At 48.4% G+C, this 26283-nt stretch overlaps 1 protein-coding gene across 1 annotated transcript in view; it reads left to right on the top strand.

Moving 5' to 3' along the window:
- myo10l3 (myosin X, like 3) overlaps positions 1–26283 on the top strand; it is a 67858-nt gene that overhangs the window by 8010 nt on the left and 33565 nt on the right. The window contains exons 2-14 of the mRNA XM_079732052.1: positions 7157–7255; positions 16864–17022; positions 17982–18169; positions 18830–18964; positions 19549–19673; positions 19802–19815; positions 19969–20053; positions 20141–20247; positions 20737–20866; positions 22059–22177; positions 24697–24843; positions 25202–25302; positions 25816–25882. Coding sequence (XP_079588178.1) covers positions 7157–7255; positions 16864–17022; positions 17982–18169; positions 18830–18964; positions 19549–19673; positions 19802–19815; positions 19969–20053; positions 20141–20247; positions 20737–20866; positions 22059–22177; positions 24697–24843; positions 25202–25302; positions 25816–25882 — 1476 coding nt within the window. The remainder of the gene's footprint in view (positions 1–7156; positions 7256–16863; positions 17023–17981; positions 18170–18829; positions 18965–19548; positions 19674–19801; positions 19816–19968; positions 20054–20140; positions 20248–20736; positions 20867–22058; positions 22178–24696; positions 24844–25201; positions 25303–25815; positions 25883–26283) is intronic.

Raw genomic sequence — 26283 nt, 5'->3', positions numbered from 1 at the left:
AGGAAAAGGAGGAGGAGGGAAAGGGAGAGGGAGGGAGGAGGAAGAGGAAGAGGAGGAGGAGGGGATGTCACATGGTTCCTGAGAGTCAACAACAGTTAATGAGCCACTCCTTTAATCCGCCATCCTTCCCTCACCCCCTCCCTCGCTCTCCCTCTGCCTCCCAAGTGAGTTGGGGGAAGCCCCGGAACCCCCCCCCCCCCCCTCCCCCTTGCGACACACACAAACACACACACACACACACACACACACACACACACACACACACACACACACACACACGCGTTCCCAGTAGCCCCTTGGGGACCGCTCCTCCACCATTAGCCGACTCCGGCTCAGCTGCTCCCCATCCCATAATTAATTCATGCTGCACCCAACACAGATGCTGAAGGTGGCCTTAGATCATGTGATCCTACGCTGTCGCACGCAGCCACCATGCTAGAGCCCCACATGGCCATTCCCCACATGGCTGGGCCCCACACGGCTATACCCCCCCATGGCCGGGCCCCAGAACCAGCCCAGGGAGAGGCACGGTGGGGACAACAATGGGCGGAGACCACCAGCAATCTGTTTTAATGTTGGGGCGATTCTCCATTATAACTGGGTGTTGAGAGGTAAATGGGATGCATTTAGCGGGTTGTTTTGGCTTCGGAGAGCCGTTCAATGGGGGGGAGTCCGGTCCCTTCATTACGGAGGTTGAAGATAATCTAAGTGCGTGTGTGTTCGGCATGTTGAGCACAATGAGAGTGCAGGTGTGTTTGAACTAGGGATTCAAACCCCTTTCAGAGAGGGATCTGCCACCAGAGACCTGAGGCGAACTTAACCCAGGGATATGCCCTGCCCGGGTCTGCCCCCTAGTTTTAATCTCGGCGGATTCCACTTACTCAGCTCTTCAGTCGGTTTGGGGCCAAATCCCTGATTTTGGCGCGGGGCCCTTTAATCCAGAGCCAACAACCAGATCCTGTGTTGGGGCCGCTGCCCTTTCGGTTTCTCCTCTCCGCCGCGGAGTGAAAGTATGTTTCCACTGTGGCATTATTCATGTGTGGCACTGCACTGGGATGGGCATTGTACCCGATTTAGGACGAGGCCACACACACTCGGACACAAACTCGGACACACTCACAAGCACGCACGCACGCGCGTACACACACACACACACACACACACACACACACACACACACACACACACACACACACACACACACACACACACACACACACACACACACACACACACACAACACACACACGGCCACCCTTCCACTTGTCTTCCACACAACTGCATCTCAATCAGTTGTCTGTGTGTGTGTGTGTGTGTGTGTGTGTGTGTGTGTGCCGGACTGCACATCTGCCCGTGTGAGGAGGCTCCTGAGGGGGTCATTGGCTTGTGGCTTGGAAGTGGGCCTCGGCTTTGTCATGTAAATGCTGCTTCGTCGCGGCAATTGATGTGCAAATCAAGCCACCGGAATGGAGGGGAATATGAGCAAGAGATGCAGTGAGGACAGCTGCCTGTGAAGAGAGACGCACCGGGAGAGAATGGCGGATTTATTGGACAAGGGCGGTTGGCTTTAAAAGATTTCAACGCCAAAATAAAGATTTACAAAGTAACAGCTCGCAGTAATGGACCCTTTTTATGTAATTGAAAGAGGAATCACAGGGGGGGGGCGGGGAGAAATATCGATGACTGATGAAAAGGCTTTAATGAGTGATTTCTCTGTGATCTACTGATTAACCACTTGAAGCTTTGGAGTCGACCCCTTGGAATGAGGGGAACAGAGTTCTCCCTTTCAGTCGTTCTGCACGCTTGGAGGAATGTTGCTCTGTGAACCTCCTGCCTGGCAGAAGCACAAAGCTAATTGAGAGCTTGTTGAAGGCCAAGGACATGTAGCCCCCCACCTCTTAAGCCTGGGGGTCTTGGGGTCTTCACCCAGCAGTCTAGTGCACTACAGACCCTGCGTCCCCTCGCTGCTGCCAGCCACCTCTTAATTTTGGATCAAACGGGGACACACACACACACACACACACACACCACGTCTTATCACATGGCGCCCGTCCGGCCGTGTCCGGGACGTCATGTCGAGTTGATTAGTTTTCTTTGTCCCGGGGCTGATGGGGTCACCTGATACCGCCCGGGCTCCGTGCGCTTAGCTGGCCTGCGGAGAAGGAGCCCGCTGGCGGCTGGCGACTCCTGCCTCCTGTTAATATTCACGCCGCCCTCGTCAGCCAATCCGGAGCCGGATGCCCTGGGGCCCGCGGCCAAGGGATCGGGTCGCCCTGCGTCCGAAGAACGGTGTCTTCTGTCGGAGGCCGTGACGCGGGCCACGGGCTGTCTGTCAGGGCGAGTCTCTGGTCTGTCTGGGCGGCGTGCCCGCGTGCGGGGCGGCAGTGGCTCAGGAGGTAGAGCGGGTTGGCTGGTAACCGCAAGGTTGCCGGTTCGAACCCCGGCTCCTCCCAGCTGTCGCGCGTCGAGGTGTTCCTGAGCAAGGCACCGCCTCACCCTAACTGCTCCGGACGAGCTGGCTGTCTCCTTGAACGGTCGACTCCGCTGAATGTCTGCTGAATGTGTGCGTGAATGGGTGAATGTCAGGCAATATTGTATAGCGCTTTGGATAACGGCGCTATACAAATGCAGTCCATTTACCAGATACCATGTGAGCTGTTACGGCGGCGCCTTTCTTTAATGGACCAATCAAAACTTCCGATGCCTGGAAGCCGGTGAGGTTGTCAAGCTGAGGCCTGAGAATTATCCCCCCCCCCGCCCCCTCTCCATAAAAAAGAACACTGTCATTTCCACAATGACTCGGTTCCTGTCGTGGTATCGTGTGAGCACGATTCAAGCCGCTTCATTGGTCGATTTGAAAGCCCTCAGCTGGGCTGTGGCTGGTGAGCAAGTCAGGTCTTCAGGGCGTGTGTTTGTGTGCGTGTGTGTGTGTGTGTGTGTGTGTGTGTGTGTGTGTGTGTGTGGATTGACACCCATGTCCCTGTGCGTCCCAGCTGGTCTTTGTGTGGGGTGTTTCCGCCCGGTTAACCCCTGGGCCGGGACTCTTTATCCTGGTTCAGTATTGGTAGAGCGGCACAGGGTGGGGTCGGGTGGTGGTGGTGGGGGTGGAGTTGCTGTTTGCACCACCATCTGTTGCTGAGACAATGGTCAACCTTCTCGCTCCTAACTACTCCTTTCTGTTGGGTTTTATAACCCACACGCATACGCACACACACACCAACTCAAAACACACACACACAAATAATAACACTTGCCATTGAATCCTGTTTACACACCCACACCCCTATATGGTATGTGGAGGGTATATTATATTACTTATGTTTCTGTCGAAACTTGCAAGCCATCCTATTCTATGAAACACTAGCAATACTGTATTTGAACAGTAACCAAGCATCAACCTCGGCCCTTTCTTATTCTCCATCAGCATACACAAACCCAGACCCTACAAGAAGATGATCGACTGTGCAGTGATGACGAGTATAAGCAGCCATGCGCGACCGAAATTCCGTCGCTCTAATTTGCAGTTATGTAATCTCGACGGATCTTCTGATAATCCGCCGACTAAACGGTTTTAATTTCCCCGTGGTTTGAGCCGCTGATGAACGGCACACGTGACTCGGCACACGTGACTCGGCGCTCCGCTGAGCAGGCGCGGCGGGCCGCTCGGCTCCCGGTACGGAGACCGGTGCGGGTACAGGAGAGACACATGTAGGTTTGAAGTCACGACGCGTTTCATGAACCAATCAATCATCAACATGATCGATGGCTTCTACGTCTACTTTTTTTTGCATGCTGATTCCACAACTGCCAGTTATTTTTTTATTTATTTCAAGTACAAATGATGCATTGTTAAACAATTAAACCTGTATAGGCTACTGTATACCCTCGTCCGGTTGACTTATCCATTAACATTAATATTTAGGGCGTTTAGCAGCAGACGCTTTTGTCCAAAGCGACTGCAAAGCATAGGCTACATTTATCAGAAAAACAGAAACAACTAACTATCGCCGTGGAACAGTTACGATTTTCATAGAACCAAGAACTAACAATCGTTAGGTTAACACATTCCCCGTAGGCCTACAACAAAGCTAGCTAGGATAAGACGCTACATCCAACAAAGTTACGAACATAACTATATTTACAGTATATATTATAAGTATGGTCCTATGAAGACCAAAGCACCTAAGAGTTTAAAGGGTAAAAATAAATGTGATTTAAACTGTCACACACCCGACTTTAAACATCGATGGAGGATCTCTCTCATTGATCCTTTAATGGAAAAAAAGCAGGTGAGGGTTTGGCATGGGTTCCATTCCTCTGTTTTAGAAGAACTCTTCCTCTAGACAATCGAAGACAAAGATATTACGAGGTGCCCACAGGACCGGCCGATACGTCGATATTGCTGATTATTATGTGTATTATTTTGTAGTAACTTTTTTTTTATCATGGCCTAAAATTAATTTTGGAATAGTTTTGAATGTTACCGTTATGTCCTTCAAGCCTTAAGTAGTGTAGTGGTGCGTTATTAATTTAATTCACAAGATTATCCAGAAGAAACATTTCTCCATGTCACGGGATCTGGGTGCCCTTACCCTTCATGTAGTTCTCTCTCTCCCTCTCCCCCATCTCTCTCTCCCCCATCTCTCTCTCTCTTTCTCTCTCTCTTTTTCTTTCTCTATCTTTTTCTCTCTCTCCCTCTCCCCCCCTCTCTCTCTCTCCCTCTTTCTCTCCCCATCTCTCTCCCTCTCCCCTCCCTCTCTCTCCCCCCATCTCTCCCTCTCTCCCCCAATCTCTCTCTGTTTCTGTTTCTCTCTCTCTCTCTCCCCCATCTCTCTCTCTGTTTCTGTTTGTCTCCCCCCCCCCCCCCCCCCCCCTCTCTCTCTCTCTCGCCACCTCTAAATCCTCTCCGACCCTCCTCTAACCCACTCAGGGCCCCTCCAGGGACCTGTGTGTGCTACATTTAGCTCTGCTCTATATGAGAGAGAGAGAGACGTTAGAAGTAGGTTTTCAGACCGCCGGAGTGACCGTGGCCACCCCTACAACAGAGCCAGTGTTACACTCTATATAAAGAGGAGACGTGTCACCCTGGTGTTTGAAGGTCGTGTTAATGAACTGTTCAGGATTCATTCATGCGCTCTGATCTGAGATCAGCTTCTAGTTATCTTTGGAACGTGTGTGTGTGTGTGTTAGTGTGTCATCGTCATCGATACTGGATTCCACATGATCTTCAGTTCTCCTTCACAAAACCATTGTCATCCTTGCTTGGAACCCTTACATCATTCTGTGTTGCACATAAACAAGTGTGTGTGTGTGTGTGTGGGTGTGTGTGTGTCTGTGTACGTGGCAGCCTGCTGTTAATAGTTAATGAGGATTGATATCTGGGAGTGGGGACCAGGCCTATTGATCGCTTCAGTTTTATGCCCTGTTGGACACAGCAGGACTCTGTGTCTCTCTCTCCCTCCCTCCCTCCCTCCCTCCCTTCCTCCTTCTCCCTCTCTCCATCTCGTCTGTTATTTGTGATGATGAATGTTGTTGGAGCAATCAGACACACCACCACATACAGTGCATTTCAAGTGATTGCTTCGGCTGTTCCATTCTGTATATCCTCCTTCATGCTATTCTTACATTATCATCTCAACAGTGCGTTTACATGACACCCTAACATGACATTCTCGACACAATCTAATAATAACTATACTAATAACAATAGGAGTGTGTTTAAAGAAAAAGAGGCTAAACTCAGCATTCCTCCTCAGACTTCAGGCGTCTGGGATGTTGTTTCAGAGACAGAAGGGACTAATTAAGTGACTGTTACTGTTATAAAAACATGGAAGGGGAAGCCCCCCTGCACGGTCAAGCGTCTTACACGGGCAAACGGTTACACCCCACATCAGGGACTTACCGGCAGCCATTGCCGGTAATGGTCAGTCTGGCTGTGCTATAAATATGTCCCTCTAAGCTGGTAGGAAATGACTGTCTGGGCAATCACCCCAGGATTCCTGTTTTTTTATTGAGTGCCTAGCAAACCTGGGCCGGGAGGGAGGGACTCTCCTGGTCTGGCTCAACACAGGAGGCCACGCTGACCTTAACAGCATGGATGCTTTGATGAGGGCAGGTTGGAGAACCGGACTGAAAGCAGCCATGTTGGATAAGGCAAAGTCCAGAGTCTCCCCCAGAGATCCCGAGTCTCCCTCAGATATTCTGAGACTTCTCTAGAGATCCAGAGTCTTCTCTAGAGATCCTGCGTCTTCTCTAGAGATCCTGAGTCTCCTCTAGAGATCCTGAGTCTCTTTCAGAGGTCATAAGTCTCTTCCAGAGGTGCTGAGTCTCCTCAGAGGTCCTAAGTCTCCCCCCGCGATCCAGAGTCTCCCTCAGAGATCCAGAGTCTCCCTCAGAGATCCTGAGTCTCCTCCAGAGACCATGAGTCTCCTCTGGAGGTCCGAAGTCTCCTCCAGAGTCTCCTCCAGAGTCTCCTTCAGAGGTCCTTGGTGTCAGCCTGGATCTCTGACACGCCCCAGGCCTGCAGAACAGCTTTCCCACGCCACACTGCGGTGGTCTGTGGTCGAAGAGAAGGCAGCGGCAGTGGTGCCAGTGGGGAGCGGTGATGTGGTCGTTAGGACATATACTGGTGGAGGAGGATAATGAGGGAGTGGAAAGTGAGGGAGACTCAGGAAGCAAGGGGGTGAAGTTCAGACGTATACAGCGGGCTGGCAAGGACATGGATATCTTTATTTATGATGCTGGTTGAGCCTTAGCTTTTTCCGAAATACTGTGAATCGAAATGGAAGCCGGGATTTGAGTGTGATTCATTTTATTTATATTTGCACTGATTGCCATTGTTCACTGACACATTGTACTAATCCTGCCCCATCCTGCAGCTCTTGTCTAAGTGATTCATGTAATCAGTGTAATCACCCGCCACCTGCTTATTATTGCCTGATTTTGGAGATTCAGCAATTATGACAGTCACAGCACTCCTCTGTTATTTGGCCAATCGTTTCCTCAATCGCTCTGCCGTCGCCACAGTGGCTGCTCAATCAGTAGAACCGACTGATCCCCCTGTATCAGAACACAGAATCCTGCTCTGTGCTGCCCTGTGTCATCTTAACACCGTCTGTCCATGTTTCTAACTTGTCCCTGGCTCTCTGCTCCTCAGGGTTCCCGTGTTTGGCTGAGGCACAAGGAGCTGCTCCTGCCCTCCACTGTGAACTCCTGTGACGAGATCTCCCTGGTCGTCACGACCGACTATGGAAAGGTAAGCAGAACCACCCCGAAGCTCCTGATGCTGCGATGAATGAAACCATAGTAACCATTCAAATAGTGAGTGTAATAGTGAGTCCCACGCTGACATCTGGCACACCTCGCGTGCCCTCCCCGCCACAAGGAACGTCGCGCGGTTTATGTCCGTATGATCAGTGTAATTACTGGTTAAAACAGTCAAATGAACTACAGCAGTGCCTTTCCCACATAGTCGTCTCCCAAACTGTAAGGACTCTTCTGAGAGCTTACAGTGTTTACAAACCCTCTCGTGAACGGAAGATGGGTCAAAGCCCCCCCTGGCCTCTGGGGCCGTTACACTCAAGGACCCTCGTGATGTCCTGTAGTGGACGCACAACGTGGCCCGTAGAAATCTCCAAGTAGGATTGGACCCTATGACCAAGACTGCCCATTTTCATTGATTTGCATGTTTGGTGAGGTACAATCTATAAAGATGTAGCAGGCTGAGTACAAGTCGGTGTTTTTCTGTTCATACATGAGTGTCACAGTCTTAATACACAATTGTCCGTTCAAAGTCGGCCATTGTGTCTGGAGAGCTTCCTGTTGTTGGTCCACGTGCACGGCCCAGAGTGCACGGCCGGAGTGCACGGCGAGAGTGCATGGAGAGGGAGAGGGTTTGCACAGGAAGCGAAGGGGGGAAGCGAGGGGAAGTAATGGTATGTGTTGAGAGGCTCAGAGATGTTGTCGCTCGGATCTGGAGGTTGAATGACAAACACACACGTGCGCACACACACACACACACACACACACACACACACACACCTTTATCTTCCATTGCCAAAGAAACACAATGGCTAACAGTTTGATAATAGCTTAACAGAGCTGATTGAAAATGCTCCTTTTCACTCAGGGATGTTTGTTTTGTTTTGTTTAATTTTTGCTAATACCATTAGTAATAGCGTTTATATATTTTGCAACTTCCACTACTCTAAGCATGATAATGTAGCGGTTTTAATTCTTGGTGTAGTTGGCTAGTGATCTGTATCCTAAATCGCCTACACAGCAATGAAGTATGCATAAATGTACAGACTCTCCTGAAGGGAAATCAATTTTTAGAATTTTTGCCACAGGGTTTATCTAAGCGTGTGTGTGTGTACGCATGTGTGTACTCGTGTGTGTACATGTAATGAGTAAGTGGGTGACATGTTGAAAGGCATTATAAATAAACATGAGCTAAATTTATCTTATCAATAATGCAGTATTTTGTCTGAATCTGCAATGTTGTCTGGAGGGGCCACGAGACCGTTTGACTTCCACCCTATACTGAATGACCCTGCTTTGTCTGCTTTGTCATGCAAACGCATGCGTTCATACGCCTCAAGCAATCAATGGTATATCACACACATTATAGAAACCTCACTCCAGGGGTAACACCATGATCCTTCAGGCCTAGGGGTTGTAAATAAACACAGGAAGTTTGTTGTTCTGGAAACACACGTCTGTCTTTGTCACTTTAACCAGAGAAACTTATCAGTCCAAAGTGGTTCCTGGTTCAAGGTCTGATAAGAGAAAAGTAGCAAAGGGCACTGTTAGTACTGCAACCTTTGACAGCGCTCTATTTAAGGGTTGGGTGGAGGAGAGGTGATGGTTAGTCCCATCCCATCCCTTGAGCTGAGTCCCAGTTGACTCAGCTCAAGAGTCTGTTTGTTTTATGTTAGTTTCCGTCGGTCAGTGCTGCAGTGTTTTGTAAATAAGCTCAACGCAACTTCAACCCGAGGCTCGAACCTCTATTCGCTCTCAGGCACATCTCCCCTACGACATGCACTCTGAACCGCAGCACTGGAACACATCACACATTGTAACCTCGAGACACACAATGAGCGTGAGACTGGAACAGGGTGGAGGGCTGCAGCTCAGCTGTTAGCTCACATGCTCCCCGTGTGCTGAGGTCACCAGGCCAGCCACGTGAAGGGTTAGCGTTGTGTCACCACATCCCCGTGCGGAGAGGGCCAGGAGGGCGGCAGCATAAACAGGCTCCACGTGGAGAGTCTCAGAGAGAAGGCCCCCTCAGAGAGTTGTCCCAGCGCTTCACAGCACTACACTGTTGATCATCCTTTGTTTAAATGGGAATGTGCTGTCCAACATATTTGTGTATCCAGTTACATATAGATTTAAATGATATTTATTTGGCTTTATATATATTCTTTTTTTAAAATATTATTTATAATATTATTATTATATTTAATATAATATTATTTTATTTATTCATGTGTTTCTATTTGTGATCATAATTAATGTTTTTCTATGCATGTATTTCTTTCTAATTGTTATGTATACCAGGTCGACTTGTCATATTAACCCGTGTGTTTGTGTGTGTGTGTGTGTGTGTGTGTGTCTGGCTCCGCCTCAATGTCTTTGTATTCATCTTCCACCTCTAGAGGTGGAAGATGACAGCGCGCACCCTGGGGGGGGCATACGCCTCCATTACCTTCTGCTGGGCTCCTCACTCAAAGACCACTGCCTCTCTCTCTCACTCTATCCCTATCTCTCTCTCTCTGTCTTTCTCTCTCTTTCTCTTTCGCTCTCTCTCTCCCTCTCTCCCTTGCTTTTACTCGCTATGTCTCTCTTATATTTCTCTCTTCCCCTCTTTGTCGGTGTGTGTGTGTGTTGATCTCTGTCTCTGTGTCTCTCTGTGTTTCCCTCTTTTCCCCTCTTTATGTGTGTGTGTGTGTCTCTCTCTCCCCCTCCCCTCTCTCAGGCTGAGATCTCTCTCTCTCTCTCTCTCTCTCCCTCTCTCCCTTGCTCTCTCTCCCCTCTCTCTCTCCTCTCTCTCTCTCCCTCTCTCAGGCTGAGCTGCTTTATCATTATGAATCATACTATCGTTGATCAACGTCTCCTGCTGAGGAGGGCCAGCCTTCTATTCTCCAGTTCACTTACACACACTGTCATGTTGTGCATGCGTGGACGGAGGGTGTGTGTGCGTCTCTCTGGGTGCCAGATGGAGTGTGTGTGTTATGCAGGATCCAGCTGGAGTGACTTTGAGTAAGCACCTTTGGTGGGTGTGCGTGCTTGCCACCTGGACCTCAAGGCGATGTCATTCTCTGATGATGCCATCGTCCCAGGACTGGCGATAATTCAGCAGGAGAGCATGCTCTTTGTTGTATCTTGTGCGATGTACTGATACCGATATGATCTCATATGGTTTGTGGTTGCCAATCATCGTTTTTACGATAAGGACAGACTTTCACCAACAATGGACGTTGTACTGAGTCCGACGCATCGAAGCAGTCTTAGAGGCTGAGAAAAGGCTCATCACAGCCGGCTGGGCTCACTTTCTTGTGGTTTGTGGGTCAATCGAAGCATTATGTGTTCTAACGGCCAGGCATCTGGATGGGGTGGGAGACGTTGATGACTGCGCTCAGTGAAATCTCATGCATGCACACTGCTGGGGCTGTGGCCATCTGCACAAAACAACACATAAACCAATGCTTCAGGGCTGGATCTGGGGCCAGGATGGCTGGGATTCTGGGAAGATTGATCATGCGGAATCTCAGGTTTTTCTTTATGGGATGTGGAAGTCTCCCTCTCACCGGATAAATGCATGTTCAGCTTCTTTATTAAACGGGTAATAAATTAAGGTATTCCACTCTCGGCTCCCTTCCCCGTCCCTGGGGTGTGGGCCGGACGTTAAACTGCAGCAGATGGATTAGGTTTGTGTTTTTGTGTGAGGGGAGTAAATAAAGACAGAGAAACGTTGAAAACTTAAAAACACATTGTCACATTTTGCAGCGTGTGTGCATCCGTTTTCTAGTGTAATCTCGTCTCCCTTAAAGGATTTGAATATTATTTCCTGTAGGCTCTGGGGCCTCAGTGGCTCAGTGAGTGGGGCCCCGCCTACTTATGCATATTCATAGGTGGGCCCGCCGAACAAAGCGGCAGCAGGGCGTGGCCTCCACCAGGAACAGCAGAAGGGTGTTGGAACGCAGCCCAATGTCCCTGGATTACGGGTGTTCTAGAATCTTAGAAGGGAGCAAGTCAGTCCATGAGAAGATTTACCTAAATCAGGGAAAGTCTCTATATGGACACGTGAGCTAATACACTCAGCAAGGACCTTTACAAAATGAGAGGCAGGTGGATGGGGATGAAATGGTTTTGGGAACAATTTTATTAATAAATTTGATCAATCAATGGAGCATAGAGCCGACAGTCACATGTAAATGCCATGAACGGTTTTAAACGATCGCGACTATTTATATCAACCATGTGGTGTTTCTTTATACATATTTGTAGATAAATAGGGATGGTCTCACATTTCCCTTTCTCTGCTTCCACTTTGATCATGGTGATGAACCCAGTGCGTTCCACCTCAGGCAGAAATCCAAAGGAAGAAAGAGTTCATTTGTTCGTAAAAAAAAAGTCGCTTTTCATATTTTTGGAATGAAACGAATCAATGGAACAAAAACAGGAAAAACAGAGACATAAAAAGATCAGAATTTAAAAGAATATCCCATAAACTATAGGCACCTCACTGATAACCTCTAGGTTAAATACACCCCCCCCGCCCCCAAAAGAATAACAGTGACGCCCATCTACACTGCGCTGTGTTGCAGAGAACGACACCATGGCCTACACACAGGGTGACATCACCGTGCACCAGGGCCAGGGCTTTGTTGCAGCTGATGTGTGTGTGTGTGTGTGTGTGTGTGTGTGCGTGTGCGTGTGCGAATGCGATTGTATGGGTGCATTTCGAGGGGGGGGGGTTGCTTAGGGACAGGGTCTGTGCTCACACACCCAGATAAGCGCATTCACCGCCGTCTGCGATGACGGCCGGTGACAGAAGCCAACGGGGAGCGCTGACCGGCCGCCAGGCGGGGTTGTCGCGGTAACGGTGTACAGAAGCCTCCACGCACCACTTACATGTAAAGTGTGTGTTTGTTCATACGGATCACACACACACACACACACACACACAAAGAGGGGAAGAGAGGGAGACAGAGAGAGAGAGAGACACACACACACGCCGACAAAGAGGGGAAGAGAGAAAGATAGAGAGACATAGCGAGTAAAAGCAAGGGAGGGAGGGAGAGAGAGGGGGAGAGAGAGAGAGAGCTCTGGTGACAGGGCGATGGGAGGCAGGATATCTGTAATGGGAAACCTCTGCTGATGCTGGAGCCCCAGCTCCTCTCTCTGAGATGTCTCTCGTGATGCCCCAAGGCCTGCTCTCTACACACGGGATCCCCCCGTACACCCAAACAACGTTCCCACAGTGCAGGACGCACCGACCGAGTACAAACACACGCACTCCCCGAAGAAACGTTGTGTACAAACACACAAGCAGACGCAGAGACGCACACACACTTACACACACGCGCGCACACACACAGACATAAGCACATAAACGCACACACACACACACACACACACACACACACACTGTAACTCTATTTACTTCTTTGCCAGCACTAACTAAGGCTGCTCTCTAAGCACAAATCTGTCCTGCTTAATCTTTGTCCCCATATTAATGTTCTCATTGAATGTCTGCCTTCATAGCTTGTAGTGTTATATCCTTATCCTTGCTGAGGTTCATCGGCCCTTCTCTCAGCTGCTTGTTTTCCTACGTTAGCTCTGGTTCTAGCTGGTTTAGCGCAGCCCGCTACATGCCAATGGAAGAATGAGAGGAATGCTAATAAACACTGGAGAGGACACTCTAACACTGAATGAGTCCTCGCCTCTCTGCTGTTGACTTTTCATCTGGAGGTCCGGGATCCATGAGTATGGTCCTAAAGTGTTAATCAAAGAGACAAGATGCATGAAGAATTAAATGATAGACTTTTGACGGAATGGACTAAATTAATTTAAAATTGTAAACGCGTGACCTACAGAAAGAACAGTTTGTATGATGGCCGTACATTACGAATAGCTACAGGGTTATTTTAAATAAGGAATCGTAGCCGTTCAACATGACTCCATTAGTGTGCGACCCAGGTGTTCTTCCTCATTACCCTAAACTCATACACACACTTGTCTTGTGATTGAATGAAAACGGTTTATTCACTGGACACCTCCTCTTGTATACTAACAGTCTGTTGGATTTATGCTTCCCTAGGTCCCCAGCGTTGGGTGAATCAGGGCTAATTTGCCAGAGTGGAGAGGGTGGGGTTGTGGCCCGAAAGGTTAAGGTTGTGCAAGTTGGATTGGTTGTAAATTAGCCAGTCACTGCACACGGGGTATGACATCAGTGTAGGCGATGATGAACTGCTGCTATCGCCATGGGAACCACTCCCTCCTCCTCCTCCTCCTCCTCCTCCTCCTCCTCCTCCATCATCAGCTCAGAGACAGATACATCACAGACGCCTCACTCTGATGATTATTTCAGAGCTTTTGTCTTGGCTTTGGCCCATGCCGTTAATGGCTGTGCCTTTGATCCATCAAGCGTCTGGCTAGTAACTGAAATAGATATTGCTGCTGGTTCCATTCATCAATAATATATCACTGGGTTGTTTATCTTTTTTATAAAACACTACTTGGAATATCGCTGCTTCAGGTGCACAAATGGCAGTAATAAGGAATGGAAGCCTGGTGGCTTCAGTGTGGTGATCTGTTGGGTAATAGGCATGTGATCCACGATGCCGGTGTGTCAAGAGAGGAAGTTTCAAAGCAGTGGTGATCCCATCTCCAGATCAACAGCAACAATCATCAGTTGTTGGGAAAATAGAGATGTTTGGTACTCAACAAGCCCAGACCAGCTAGGTCCCTACAACTTACTTACCAAGGACATATAGATTAACCAACCCACCAACCAACCAAGAGACTAACTTCCAAACCCCCTTTACACTAACCAACCAACCAACCAACCAACCAACCAACCAACCAACCAACCCCCTTTACACTAACCAACTAACCAACCACCCAACCAACCAACCCACCAACCAACCCCCTTTACACTAACCAACTAACCAACCAACCAACCAACCAACCCCCTTTACACTAACCAACTAACCAACCACCCAACCAACCAAGAGACTAACTTCCCAACCCCCTTTACACTAACCAACCAACCAACCAAGAGACTAACCTCCCAACCCCCTTTACACTAACCAACTAACCAACCAACCAACCAACCAACCAACCCACCAACCAACCAAGAGACTAACCTCCCAACCCCCTTTACACTAACCAACTAACCAACCAACCAACCAACCAACCAACCAACAAAGAGAGTCACCAACCCACCAACCAACCACCAACCCACCCGCCCACCCCAGCCATTCTGCCCCATCCTCTGTGCAGCCAGACCCCAAAGTGTTCCAGCTGAGTCAGCGTGTGTGTGTGAAGCTCTGTCTGCCTCCCACAGGGACTCTGGAGAATGTGCCGGAAGAGCCAGCAGTAATGCGTTGGCACCGCAGCCACACGCCACAGCCCCCGGTCCATCAGTATTGATTCAGAGGCTCTTTCCACTCGGCCACTCTCCCAGAGGCCATCGCTCTGTGAACTCCCCCCACTCTGACGCTTTCCTTCAGGCTCTGATAGTCAGGAGGTCATGAAGACTCGATATCTATATGTGGATCTTTATTGAGTTATCTCTCTCTCTCTCTCTCTCTCTCTCTCTCTCTCTCTCTCTCTCTCCCTCTTACTCTTTCTCTCTCTGTCTCTCTTTATTTATCTTTCTCCCTCTCTCTGTCCCTGTCCCTCCTCTTTCATCTCCCTCACTCTTTCTTTCTGCCCCTCTCTCTGTTTCTCTCCCTCTCTCTTTCTCTCTCTTCCACTCTCCACTCTCTTTTCTCTCCTTCATCCCTCTTCCTCATTCTCTCTCTATCTCATTCCCTCTCTGTCACTCCCTCCCTCTCTCTTCCTAATGCACGCTCTATCTTATCTCTGTCTTCCTCCCTCCCTCCCTCCCTCCCTCCCTCTCTCTCTCATTCTTACTTTATCTTACACTCTGGAAATTACTGTTATTTGCTTTCTCTTTCTCCTCCTGTGCACTGCTCTCTGCAATAGGATCCTTGAGCCATTCCACTTTCTCTTTCTCTCTCTCTCTCTTTCTCTCGTTCTCTTTTGCTTTCTCTTTCTCTATTTCTCTTCCTCTCTCTTTCTCTCTCTCTCTCATTCTCATTCGCATTCTCTCTCTCTATCTCTATCTCTATCCCTCTCTATCTCTGTCCTCTCTTCATCCCTACATGTTGTCTCCACCTGCCACCCCAGCCTTGTTTGTGACTCTGAGAAGTCAATTCAAGGCCATCTGTTAATCATCTTTCCTCAAACACTGTTTCCTGCTGGCCCTGGTTCTGGAATGTGCCATACGCACACAGTCACTCAGCAGATCCAACAAGAAAAACACCGCCGCCAAACTTGAAGGAGATAAGCCCCGACAGGAGAGAAGGAACGGGGGGGGCTTACCTGTCAGACGTGCCAGTCTCGGGCACCGACAGGAATGTCAGAGTTGTCTCATCGTTCATCTCTCAGACCCTCCCAGCTCCTCCTCCTCTGGCTTCACGTCCTGCCTGTCTGCCACACAGGCTTCGCTGGAGAAGACAGAGAGGGGTGGTGTGTCGGCAGACATGGCTCAGTGCTGTAGATAAGCATCAATGGCCCCTTGGGTCTCTGCTGGTGGATGTTTACTCCGTAGCCCGGAGGCCGTAGCCTACATCAAGGCTTCCGGCCGGTGTTGTGCTGCTGAACTGGCCCCTGGTGACGAAAGGCACGGGCACACACACAGTGGAACCCGAGGGGTCGGGGCCTCCCTGTAGCAGTTTAGGATTATGTTGATGCTAGGGCTGCTAGTTGTTGTTTTTGGGCTGGGTATCGTGGCCAATTTTCTAAATCGATTCGATTTCGATTCATAAGGCTCTGAATCGATTAATCACGATTCGATTCGATTCGATTCAATCTGCTCTTAAATAACGAAAATGGCTCAACTGTGTTGCAAAATACAAATGTACTTTTTTTTTTCTCTTCATCTTAAACAACAGGTTTTAAGTGCAAACTTGTAAATTGGACAGTTTAAACTTGCTGTAAACAAAACTGTCTCTAGTCTCAAAGGTGCAATTTTAAAATTAGAAAGGAATTGCAAGTGAAAGATTACTTGAACTACAGCATTCCATCACTGCAAATTGCATTAAGGCATTGTTTATTAAAGTGCAAAAATAATAATAATGGTAACAAAAAAAAAAAAACTAGGGCTGGGTAAAAAAATTGTTTTTTTTACCCAGCCCTAGTTGTAGTGGTATCGTAGTAGCTGTGTGAAATGGGTGTGAAATGTGTGCTGTAAGTGATGTCAGGCAAAGTTCTTTTGAATCTCCTACCTTAATTCTTGACACCAGAAATCACCATAAACTTGCACATATTGTGTTATATATAACTCTCTATAATATAGCTATATAACTATATAAGTTATACATTTATATAATAGAGGGTCTTTAACCCTATAATATAACTGTATAACTAATATAGTTATACATTTATATTATAAAAGGTTATCTAAACGACAATAACCATTATGTACAGAACCCTCTATACTATAACTGTATAGCTAACAGTTATACAGTTATATGATAATAGATTACGTACACTCGAGTAACAGTTATATACAGAACCGTCTATACTGTAAATGTGTATCTAGCGTGGCCGTTTGGTGTTGCTGTGCAGGTGGTGTGTGTCGAGGGTCCGGACGTGAGCAGGGACACGGTGTTCCCCATGCACCTCAGCAGCATCCAGGGGGTGGAGGACATGTCCACCCTGGCAGAGCTCCACGAAGCGGCCATCATGCACAACCTGTTCCTGCGCTACCAGAAGGACCTCATCTATGTAAGACATCTACCACTGCGCCGCGTCCGTTTCCAAAGCAAAGACTGCGACCGATGTGAAATGATGTGGATTTCAGGGCTTCGCTCTGAAAGGTAATTAGGAAATGTTAGAGTTCACGCTCAGAAAGGTAATAAGTAAAGGGTAGAGTTCACGCTCAGAAAGGTAATTAGTAAAGGGTAGAGTTGAGGCTCAGAAAGGTAAGAATTAGTAAAAAAAAAAAGTAGAGTTCCTGGCCAGAAAGTTAATTAGTCAAGGGTAGAGTTCCTGCACAGAACGGTACTTTTTCAGGAGTTTAAATGTAACTCAATCTCTATACTTCTCTCTATACTTCTTTTGTTCTCAAGTTAAACCCCCCCAGCACAAATATGTTCATCATAAAACCCCATAACACCCCTGGATGTCATCATCAATCATTTGAATCTCATCAAAGAGCGCTTAGACTTATCTACCTCGACAGCATCCACTTTCCTGCCTTTTAATATTCTCGCCTCGTTCCGGATAAAAGCTTCAATGTAAACGGATTACTGACCTACAAACACAGTTCTGTGTGCGCCTTGTCTCCTTGAAGTACTGAAGACACTAAAGTGTTGCCAGCCTCCTCATAAAACTAGGACACAGTCTTTCTCAGGGTAGCCCGTAGAAAGGCACAATGCAGAGCGTACAACACATTTACATTCAAAAGATTCAAAAATAAAACGTTTGTAATGCTTTTGTCTGAATTTGATATAATGTCGTCGGTATTTATACAGTGAGGGTATGAGGAGAAAGACTCAAATGTAATTCCCTTTGCTCCTATGCATAGATCACAAACATATTGTTTCCTTGCTTCCTTCCTTCCTTCCTTCCTTCCTTCCTTCCTTCCTTCCTTCCTTCCTTCCTTCCTTCCCTCCTTTCTTTCTTCTTACTCTACCTCCTTCTCATCTCCCCCCCTCTCTCCCTCTGTTTTCCCGGCGCCCCAGACCAACATAGGCTCCATCCTGGCCGCGGTGAACCCCTACAAGCAGATCCCTGGTCTGTACGACAGCCCCGCGGTGGACATGTACAGCCGCCACCACATGGGGGAGCTCCCGCCCCACATCTTCGCCGTGGCCAATGAGTGCTACCGCTGCCTGTGGAAGAGGCACGACAGCCAATGTGTGCTCATCAGGTAAGAGCAGCTTACACGTTGGAGCTCTCTTGTTTCATATATTTTTCATTTCTTTTTAGTATTTATTCCTTTTGATTTGCAATGTTCCATGAATTGTTACAGCTGGATTTATTTATTATTTGATCAAATGTTTTCTTATCTTCAGAATGAGTTGTAATGGTGGTAGGATATAGAATACCTTAAGCATAATGTGTCTCATATCTCCCACTGCTATTGTGTTAATTAGCCATATGTTAATAATAAGGACAGCCTTGCATGACACAAACTCAAGCAGTAGTTCGTAAGACGAGTTTGTTAGTCAGCCAGAGAGAGATCTGATCTACTCTAATACTGAAGAGAGTTGTAGACCTAACCTAGCAATTGCTATTGCTTGGCATTAGGTTCTATGAACATCCTTACTGTACGGACAGCAATATATTGTTTCTCTTTCGTCTGACAATGTACTTATTGTAAGTCACCTTGGATAAAATCGTCAGTTAAATGCCCTAAATGTAAATGTCAAATGATAAATGTAGAGTTGAATATCGCTATAATCTTTATTAAATGCATATAAATGTATGATGAGCGCTTGGACCCTCTCTGTCTGTGTCTCTCTCTAAACAACCTCCCCTCGACCCCCTTGCGTCCCTCGGCGTTGTGACGCCGTTTTCGTTGTCCCAGCGGCGAGAGCGGAGCGGGGAAGACGGAGAGCACCAAACTGCTCCTCAAGTTCCTGTCGGTGATGAGCCAGAAGTCGTCCAGCACGCCCCCCTCGGAAAGGACCACCCGCGTGGAGCAGGCCATCGTCCAGAGCAGGTGCTGGGGGGTGGGGAGACGTGCGGGAGGGGGCAGGAGGGTCGGTAGAGGGTAGGGTGGGGTGTGTGTTTGTGTGGAAAGTTCCGGGTTCGAACCCCGAATGTGTCTCTCTGTAGGAATGTTACCGCTACCTGCTCCCACATGATAGAATCTACAGTAAATTCACTTTGGATAAAATCATGTGCCTACTGAATAAACAATAGTAGATGTAACGTTAGAGTTCAATGTAGTGGGTAGTGTGTGTGTGTGTGTGTGTGTGTGTGTGTGAAAGGTTCCGGGTTTGTAACCCAATCTGTCTCTCTGTGAGAACCTGTAAGAACACCTACCTGCTCCTTCTTGATAGAATTCACACTGAATACACTTTGGATAAAAGTCAGCTAACTAAATAAACAACAGTAGTTATCCGTTCTAACATCTTTGGCTCCAACTGTACTGTTTGTTTGTCGTTGGAAGCTATTCACCTTATTCACCTGTTGTCCAAACTGCAGTTTGTCGTTGACATGTTTGTTTTACTCGACACAGAGGATGTCTACATAATGCTGAATAGGACAGGAAGTCTGAACGTGTCACTTCCTCCTCCGTAGTCCAATCATGGAGGCGTTTGGGAACGCCAAGACGGTGTACAACAACAACTCCAGCCGCTTCGGGAAGTTCATCCAGCTCCACTTCTCCCACGGCGGGAACATTCAGGGCGGCTGCATCATTGACTGTATCCTGCAGCTCATTATGGAACTATTGTATTTTATACACAATAGTTATTGTTTAAACACGAGTTTGTGCAAATGTTCAATGTGGTCACTCAATGCTGCATTTTGGCCTTGACTTTAAAACCCCCAGATTTGCTTGAAAAGGTAAGATTGTTAGGTTTGGAGACGCATATTGGTCACCTCTGAGGCTAACTTGTAGATGCATTAACCTCCAAAACATAAAAATAACAATTAGAAGAAAATTAAATTAAATAAAAGGTAAATATTTCAAATGTGTCTGAATTGCTCGTGCTCTAGAATCGTGTAGTACGGCAGAATCCTGGAGAGAGAAACTACCACATCTTCTACGCCCTGCTGTCCGGAACAGACCAGAACCACAGAGGTACCCACCTATCACCTTCAGTACTAAATGTGAAGGTCACATCGTAACCGGTTGTGTTTCTCAACCATTTGTGATTTTTTATTTCAGACATGTATTACCTCTGTGAGGGTCCAGAATCATACCACTACCTCAGCCAATCAGGGTGTGTTAAAGACATCAGCCTGGATGACAAGAAGCTGTTTGACAGCGTCATGGTGAGCAACACTGAGATCACACCGCGTATAGCTGATGTGGGATGTAGGTCGTTATATTTGGAATTCCCCTAGAGGGCGCTACAACCCTTTAAATGTATAACAGCAGCCACCAACGCAGTGTTTGAAATATGATTTGCGTATGTGAAAACTATGAAATATTTTATTTTATTTAAGGCCGAGTTTATTTTATGTGTATTATAAATTTGTAATTTATGTGATTAACCTAAAAATTACATAGGAGTTTATTGAAGTCCAGGGACAGGTTTTCATTTCAACAAGCCTGTTTTTTTGGTGTTTACAATAATTCCAACTCAAAATTAATAAGTCTAATTGATATGGCATCTATATGTTATGTTATGTAACGTTACTTTACGCTACTTTACGTGACTTTATGTTACTTAAGCCTACTTTACGCCATGCCACGTTATGCTCTATGCGCTCTGTTGTGCTACGTATTGTGTTCCATGATCTTATGTCTTGACTCTGCAGGAGGCGCTGAAGGTGATGGGCTTCAGCGAAGAGGAGATCCGAGACGTGTTCCGGCTGCTCTCCGCCGTCCTCCAGATGGGGAACATAGAGTTCATGACTGCCGGTGGAGCCCAGGTCACCTCCAAAGGAGGTGAGATGCCCCCCGTGGAGCAGATGTGTGTCCATTCACCCATCTGTCTGTCTGTAGCATCTTGGACAAGTTAGGTGGTACTTCGTACATGGGGGAAATCTAAGAATAGATAGGTAGATACTTAAACAGGGTATCTCTCTTTTTCTCTCTCTCTCATATATATACCCCAGACTGTATTCTCTGTAGACTCACAAAAACTACAACAACAACCAGCCCATTGATTTTCCTACTACGACGTTAGCAGACATTTCTCAAACATTTGAGGCGGATATAAATCCTTCCTCTCCGTCCTGGAACCGCTGAACTGTCTCTGAACCGACGGAGATCACCAGGCCCCACGGGACTAGCGTTGGAGAGGATTCCTGGTGTCTCCTAGCCTGGAGTGTGCTGTGACGTGCACCGGGGGAGAGAGAGAGAGAGAGGGAGAGAGAGAGAGGGAGAGAGAGAGAGAGAGAGAGGGAGAGAGAGAGAGAGAGAGAGGGAGAGAGAGAGAGAGAGAGCGAGAGAGAGAGGGAGAGAGAGAGAGAGAGCGAGAGAGAGAGAGAGAGAGAGAGAGAGAGAGAGGGAGAGCGAGAACTAGACAGGCTGAAACATGAGCTCCAGTCGGCCTTTGTTCTCCAGGTCTGACCTCTTTTCTTTCCTGAGGCACCGTTGTTATACAGTTACTATGCAGCATTACTATACTAGTTACTTACTAGTATAGTAAGCATTAAGTATGGCATTACTATACTAGCAGGATTACTACAGTATAGAACGCACTGTAGTACTGTAGCAGGATTAATACAGTACAGTACGCACTGTAGTACTTTAGCAGGATTACTACAGTACATTATGCACTATAGTACTGTGGCAGGCAGGATTAAAGTACAGCACGCTCTATAGTATGATAACACATTGGCTTGTTACATGCATGTGGGCTAAAATCTTTGTGTGTATGTTTGTGTTCTTGTCTGTGTCTGTGTGCGTGTATCTATGTGTGTGTCTGTGTGCGTGTTTGTCTATGTCTGTGCGCGTCTGCGTGTGTATGTGTGCACATGTGGGCTAACTTCTTTGCGTTTGTGTTTGTGTTCATGCCTGTGTCTGTGCGCGTGTATCTCTGTGTGTGTGTCTGTGTGCGTGTTTGCCTATGTCTGTGCGTGTCTGCGTGTGTATGTGTGTGCGCGCGCGCGCGTGTGTGTGTGTGTCCTCCCAGTGGTCAGCAACGTCAGCGAGCTGCTGGGTCTGGACTCCTTCCAGTTGTCGGAGGTGTTGACCCAGCGCTCCATGATCCTCAGGGGAGAGGAGATCTGCTCGCCGCTCACCATCGAGCAGGTACACCCTCAGCCTACACCCCCCCCTACTCTACACCCCCTACACCACCCTCACTGCGGAGTAGGCGCACCATCCTACAACCTACCCGTGCACGCACGCACGCATGCACACACCCCAGTAGTGAGGGGGTCTGCTGTTCTGGGGAGGCTGCGGTGCATTGCTCCGTTTTGATTCAGATTACTTTTTTTAACAACGCAGATGTCTGTGTGTGCCACTCCTCCTTGCACACCCAACCATCCCCTCTCTCTGCTCTCTCCCTTCTCTTCCCTCTCCCTTCTCTCCTCTCCCCCTCTCCTCTCTCCCCCCTCCCCTCTCCCCTCTCCCCTCTCCTCTCGCCCCTCCCCTTTCTCCCCTCTCCTCTCTCCTCTCTTCTATCTCCACTCTCTATCTCTCACCCTCTCCACCTCTCTCTCAACTCCCTCTCTATCGCTCTCTCTCTCTCTCTCTCTCTCTCTCTCTCCCTCTAACCCCTTCTCTCTCTCTCTCCCTCTAACCCCTTCTCTCTCTCTCTCCCTCTAACCCCTTCTCTCTCTCTCTCTCTCTCTCTCTCTCTCTCTCTCTCTCTGTCTCTGTATCTCTCTGCTCTGGTGACACAACACACACACAGTGTTTCGCTCGTTGCTCGCCCCCCCCTCCCCCCTCTCACCCGTTCTAGGTCCCTTGCGTGACTCCCAGCCATTTCCTGCTTTTTGTCTGGCTGCTTCCTGGCACAATAAGGCTGTGGTGATAGCGATCTGAGTCTGGGGCACAATGGAGGCAAAGACTGGTTCTGAAGTGACAAGTGCCGCGTTCTGCAGAGCTGGGAACCAGTACTCCAAGGCACCAGCTACTGTTCTTTACACCCATGCCGTGCTGGGTTCACACCAGCCCGTGCCATGGTTCATAATGTCCTTGACGTGAATTAGCAAGAACATTAAATGCGCCAGTTGTTCTTTTGTGCCGTTTGCTGGCGGGAATGTGTTTTTTGACGTGAGCACAGTGTGCTTCTTGTGGAAGACCCCTTCAGCCCACTCATGTGCCATAATGTCTCTGGAAATGCAAAATCGGACCTTACCAGTAAGACACAAGAAGGCTTTTCATACGCTGGGACAAAGGCCGGGCTCGGTTTGTGCTGGACGGCTCGTCAAGTGACTTCTGCGAGGCTCTGTGACCCTTCTTACTGTTGGATATAGTGGGGACGGTGTTCCACCGCCGGCACAAAGGTTCCCGGTTCGAACCACATGTCTGCAGTCTAACCTTTTAGTCCTCCTTTGGCTGAGATGTCTCTCACTCCTAACTACAGCTCCTTGTTGATTCCATGTATCTAAAATAATTCACTGTAAACCACGTATGATGATTACCAAGGAGGATTAGGGATACATGTTATTATTTTTTTTGGAGTTCTGCCTTGTATCTCAGAATTCTGACTATATAAAGTCAGAATAAACAGAAATTCTTACTTGAAGGTCAGAATTCTGAGAAGCAAGGCAGAATTAAGGGTAGGCTAAGGCTACCTGTAAGGAGCCAAGGTAAGTGAGAGCCACTTCGCGACATAAAGGATGGGAACAACACGCTAACCTACGGAAGATGCAGAAGAGGATTAGGGCCATATGCGAGTTCTGAGAATAAAGTCAGAATTCAGACTTTAATCCAAAAAAAGAAAATCACATGTGGCCCTAATCCTCCTCCATAGATGAAAGCAGCTGCTACATGAACAAACAGCAATCAAAACTCTGCCTGCACTGAGTCCGATCCCAGTGGCCCCTCACGGCTCCCCTAGTTCCCTTTGACCCACGCTGAGGCCGAGCCAGCCAGCGCTCCCTTGTATCCTGACCCAGACCCCCCCCCCCCCCCCCCATCTCTGACGGAGATCCTGTGGGCTCCACCTCACTCTTGACACCCAGAAACGTCCAGGGATGATGGATCACGGTGCAGTACCAGTGAGTCTCGCAGAGTCCCCCACATCCACACAATGTTCGGACCCGTTTCATGTCCAACCCGCTGAACACAAAGCCAGGAAATCCAGGCAGCGGAACAAAGCAACACACACCTATGTCCAGATGTAGGTCTGGACTGGGCTGGAAGGCCTCACGTACCACGCACCACGACGGAGAACAACCCCAGCCAGCTCCGTCTCCAGTGGTGTACACTCCTAATCCGTGACATGGATTCCTCTCAATGCGTTCTTGACGGACGCCTCCGCACTGTCTGCTGTGAAAGGAGGGTTTTGTTCTTCAGATCTTGCAGACAGAGAGCTGATAACAAAGCTCTTGTCTCCCAAACACCGGCGTCTGTCACATGCTTCATAACTCAAACGGCACCGACGCCGTATCGATGATAACGACTCAATCTGCGTGTTGAAAATATGACGGGTGTGGAATTTACGATGACACCTGGTTACATAACCTACACTTTGTGTAATGTTTGAAGCGTGAAACATCTGCTTGACAGGCTAATAGCTGTCAGTGCTCGTGTGTGATGTGTATCTCTGTGTTAACCTGTGTCGGTGGTGTTGTGTTTTTCGGGGGGGTGATTTGTAGGCAGTGGATTCGCGCGATTCGGTTGCAATGGCGCTGTACGCCCAGTGCTTCTCCTGGATCATCATGAGGATCAACCAGAAGATCAAAGGGAAGGACAACTTCAAGTCCGTCGGCATCCTGGACATCTTCGGGTTCGAGAACTTTGAGGTGACAGAGAGAGAGAGAGAGAGAGAGAGAGACAGAGACAGAGGGAGGGAGAGAGAGACAGAGAGAGAGAGAGAGATGGAAAGAGATGGAGAGAATTAGTGAACTTTGCAGAGAGAGATAGCCATACAGTATATAGAGATAGAGAGACACGTATAGAGAGCGAGAAAGAGAGAGAGACATATGTCTAGAGAGAGACAGACATATAGAGAGAGACATATACAGAGAGAGAGCTTGAGAATGCCTGGTTCTTGTGTTTGGGTTATCGCGGGAACCTGCGACGCCTTTCAATCTGAGCAGCGTTTCAGAGGGCACTTTAGGGAATCAAACCCGCACCCTTTGTCTTGCATCGTGCGCGCAGGTGAACCGCTTCGAGCAGTTCAACATCAACTACGCCAACGAGAAGCTCCAGGAGTACTTCAACAAGCACATCTTCTCCCTGGAGCAGCTGGAGTACAACAGGTAACACCGTCCGTGCCCCTGTCTGCCCCACTGTCTGTCTCCCCGTCCGTCTCCCCCCTCTGTCCCACCATACCACGAATAGTTTCCACAGTTTGTTTTCAACGCCAGCGAGTGGAAAATAAGGCGGAGGGGGTGAGAAAGCCCTGAGAGTCGGGGGTGTGTGTGTGGGGGTTGGGGGGGGGGGGATCAGGACATGGAGAGGTCTGCCAGCAGCGTGGAGGGGTTAGCTGCTCCGGGACAGTTGTTTTCTTGTATAATGAATCGGCTTCTTGGCCATGGCTCATTTCATCACATGAACCCGTGGGACAATGCAGCAATTGTATCTTCACCGCAGTTTATATTTACTTATCTCGTGTGTGTGTGTGTGTGTGTGTGTGTGTGTGTGTTGGTGTGTGTGTTGGTGTGTGTCTGTCCTTGTGGGTGTGTGTGTGACTGTTGTTTGTGTGCATTTTGCTGTGAATCCTTCCGTGTGTGTGTGTGTTTCTGTGTGTGTGTGTGTGTGTTTTCCCACAGGGAGGGGATCAGATGGGAGGCCATAGACTGGATGGACAACGCAGAGTGTCTGGACCTCATAGAGAAGGTAGACAGACAGATAGATATACAGACAGACAGATAGAAAGATGGCTCGGCAGACACTGGCGGAGGGACATACAGGCAGAGGGACAGACAGGCACACAGAGGGGCAGACCGACAGACAGACAGACAGGCAGACCATATCGAATCAAACTCTATTCCCACGGCGCCTTTCGTGCGACACACCAATACAACACGGCTAACAAGGGAAACCTGAGGCCGCCGGGGCAGACAGACAGACAGACGCACACGCGGAGGGACAGACAGATGGACTGGCAGATGGACCGCAAGCCGCTCGCCGCAGCGTACTGACCTACACGCTGGGCCGCAGCCCGTCATTATGGGATGTTCGGTAACACACACCGCCGAGGGGGGGGGGGGCGGACAGGAGTGTTGCATGATGGGAGA

This window comes from Pollachius pollachius (genome assembly GCF_949987615.1).
Source record: "Pollachius pollachius genome assembly, chromosome: 3".
NCBI lineage: Eukaryota > Metazoa > Chordata > Actinopteri > Gadiformes > Gadidae > Pollachius > Pollachius pollachius.
Note: the sequence above shows the minus strand (reverse complement) of the source record. Positions and strands in the feature narration are given on the sequence as shown.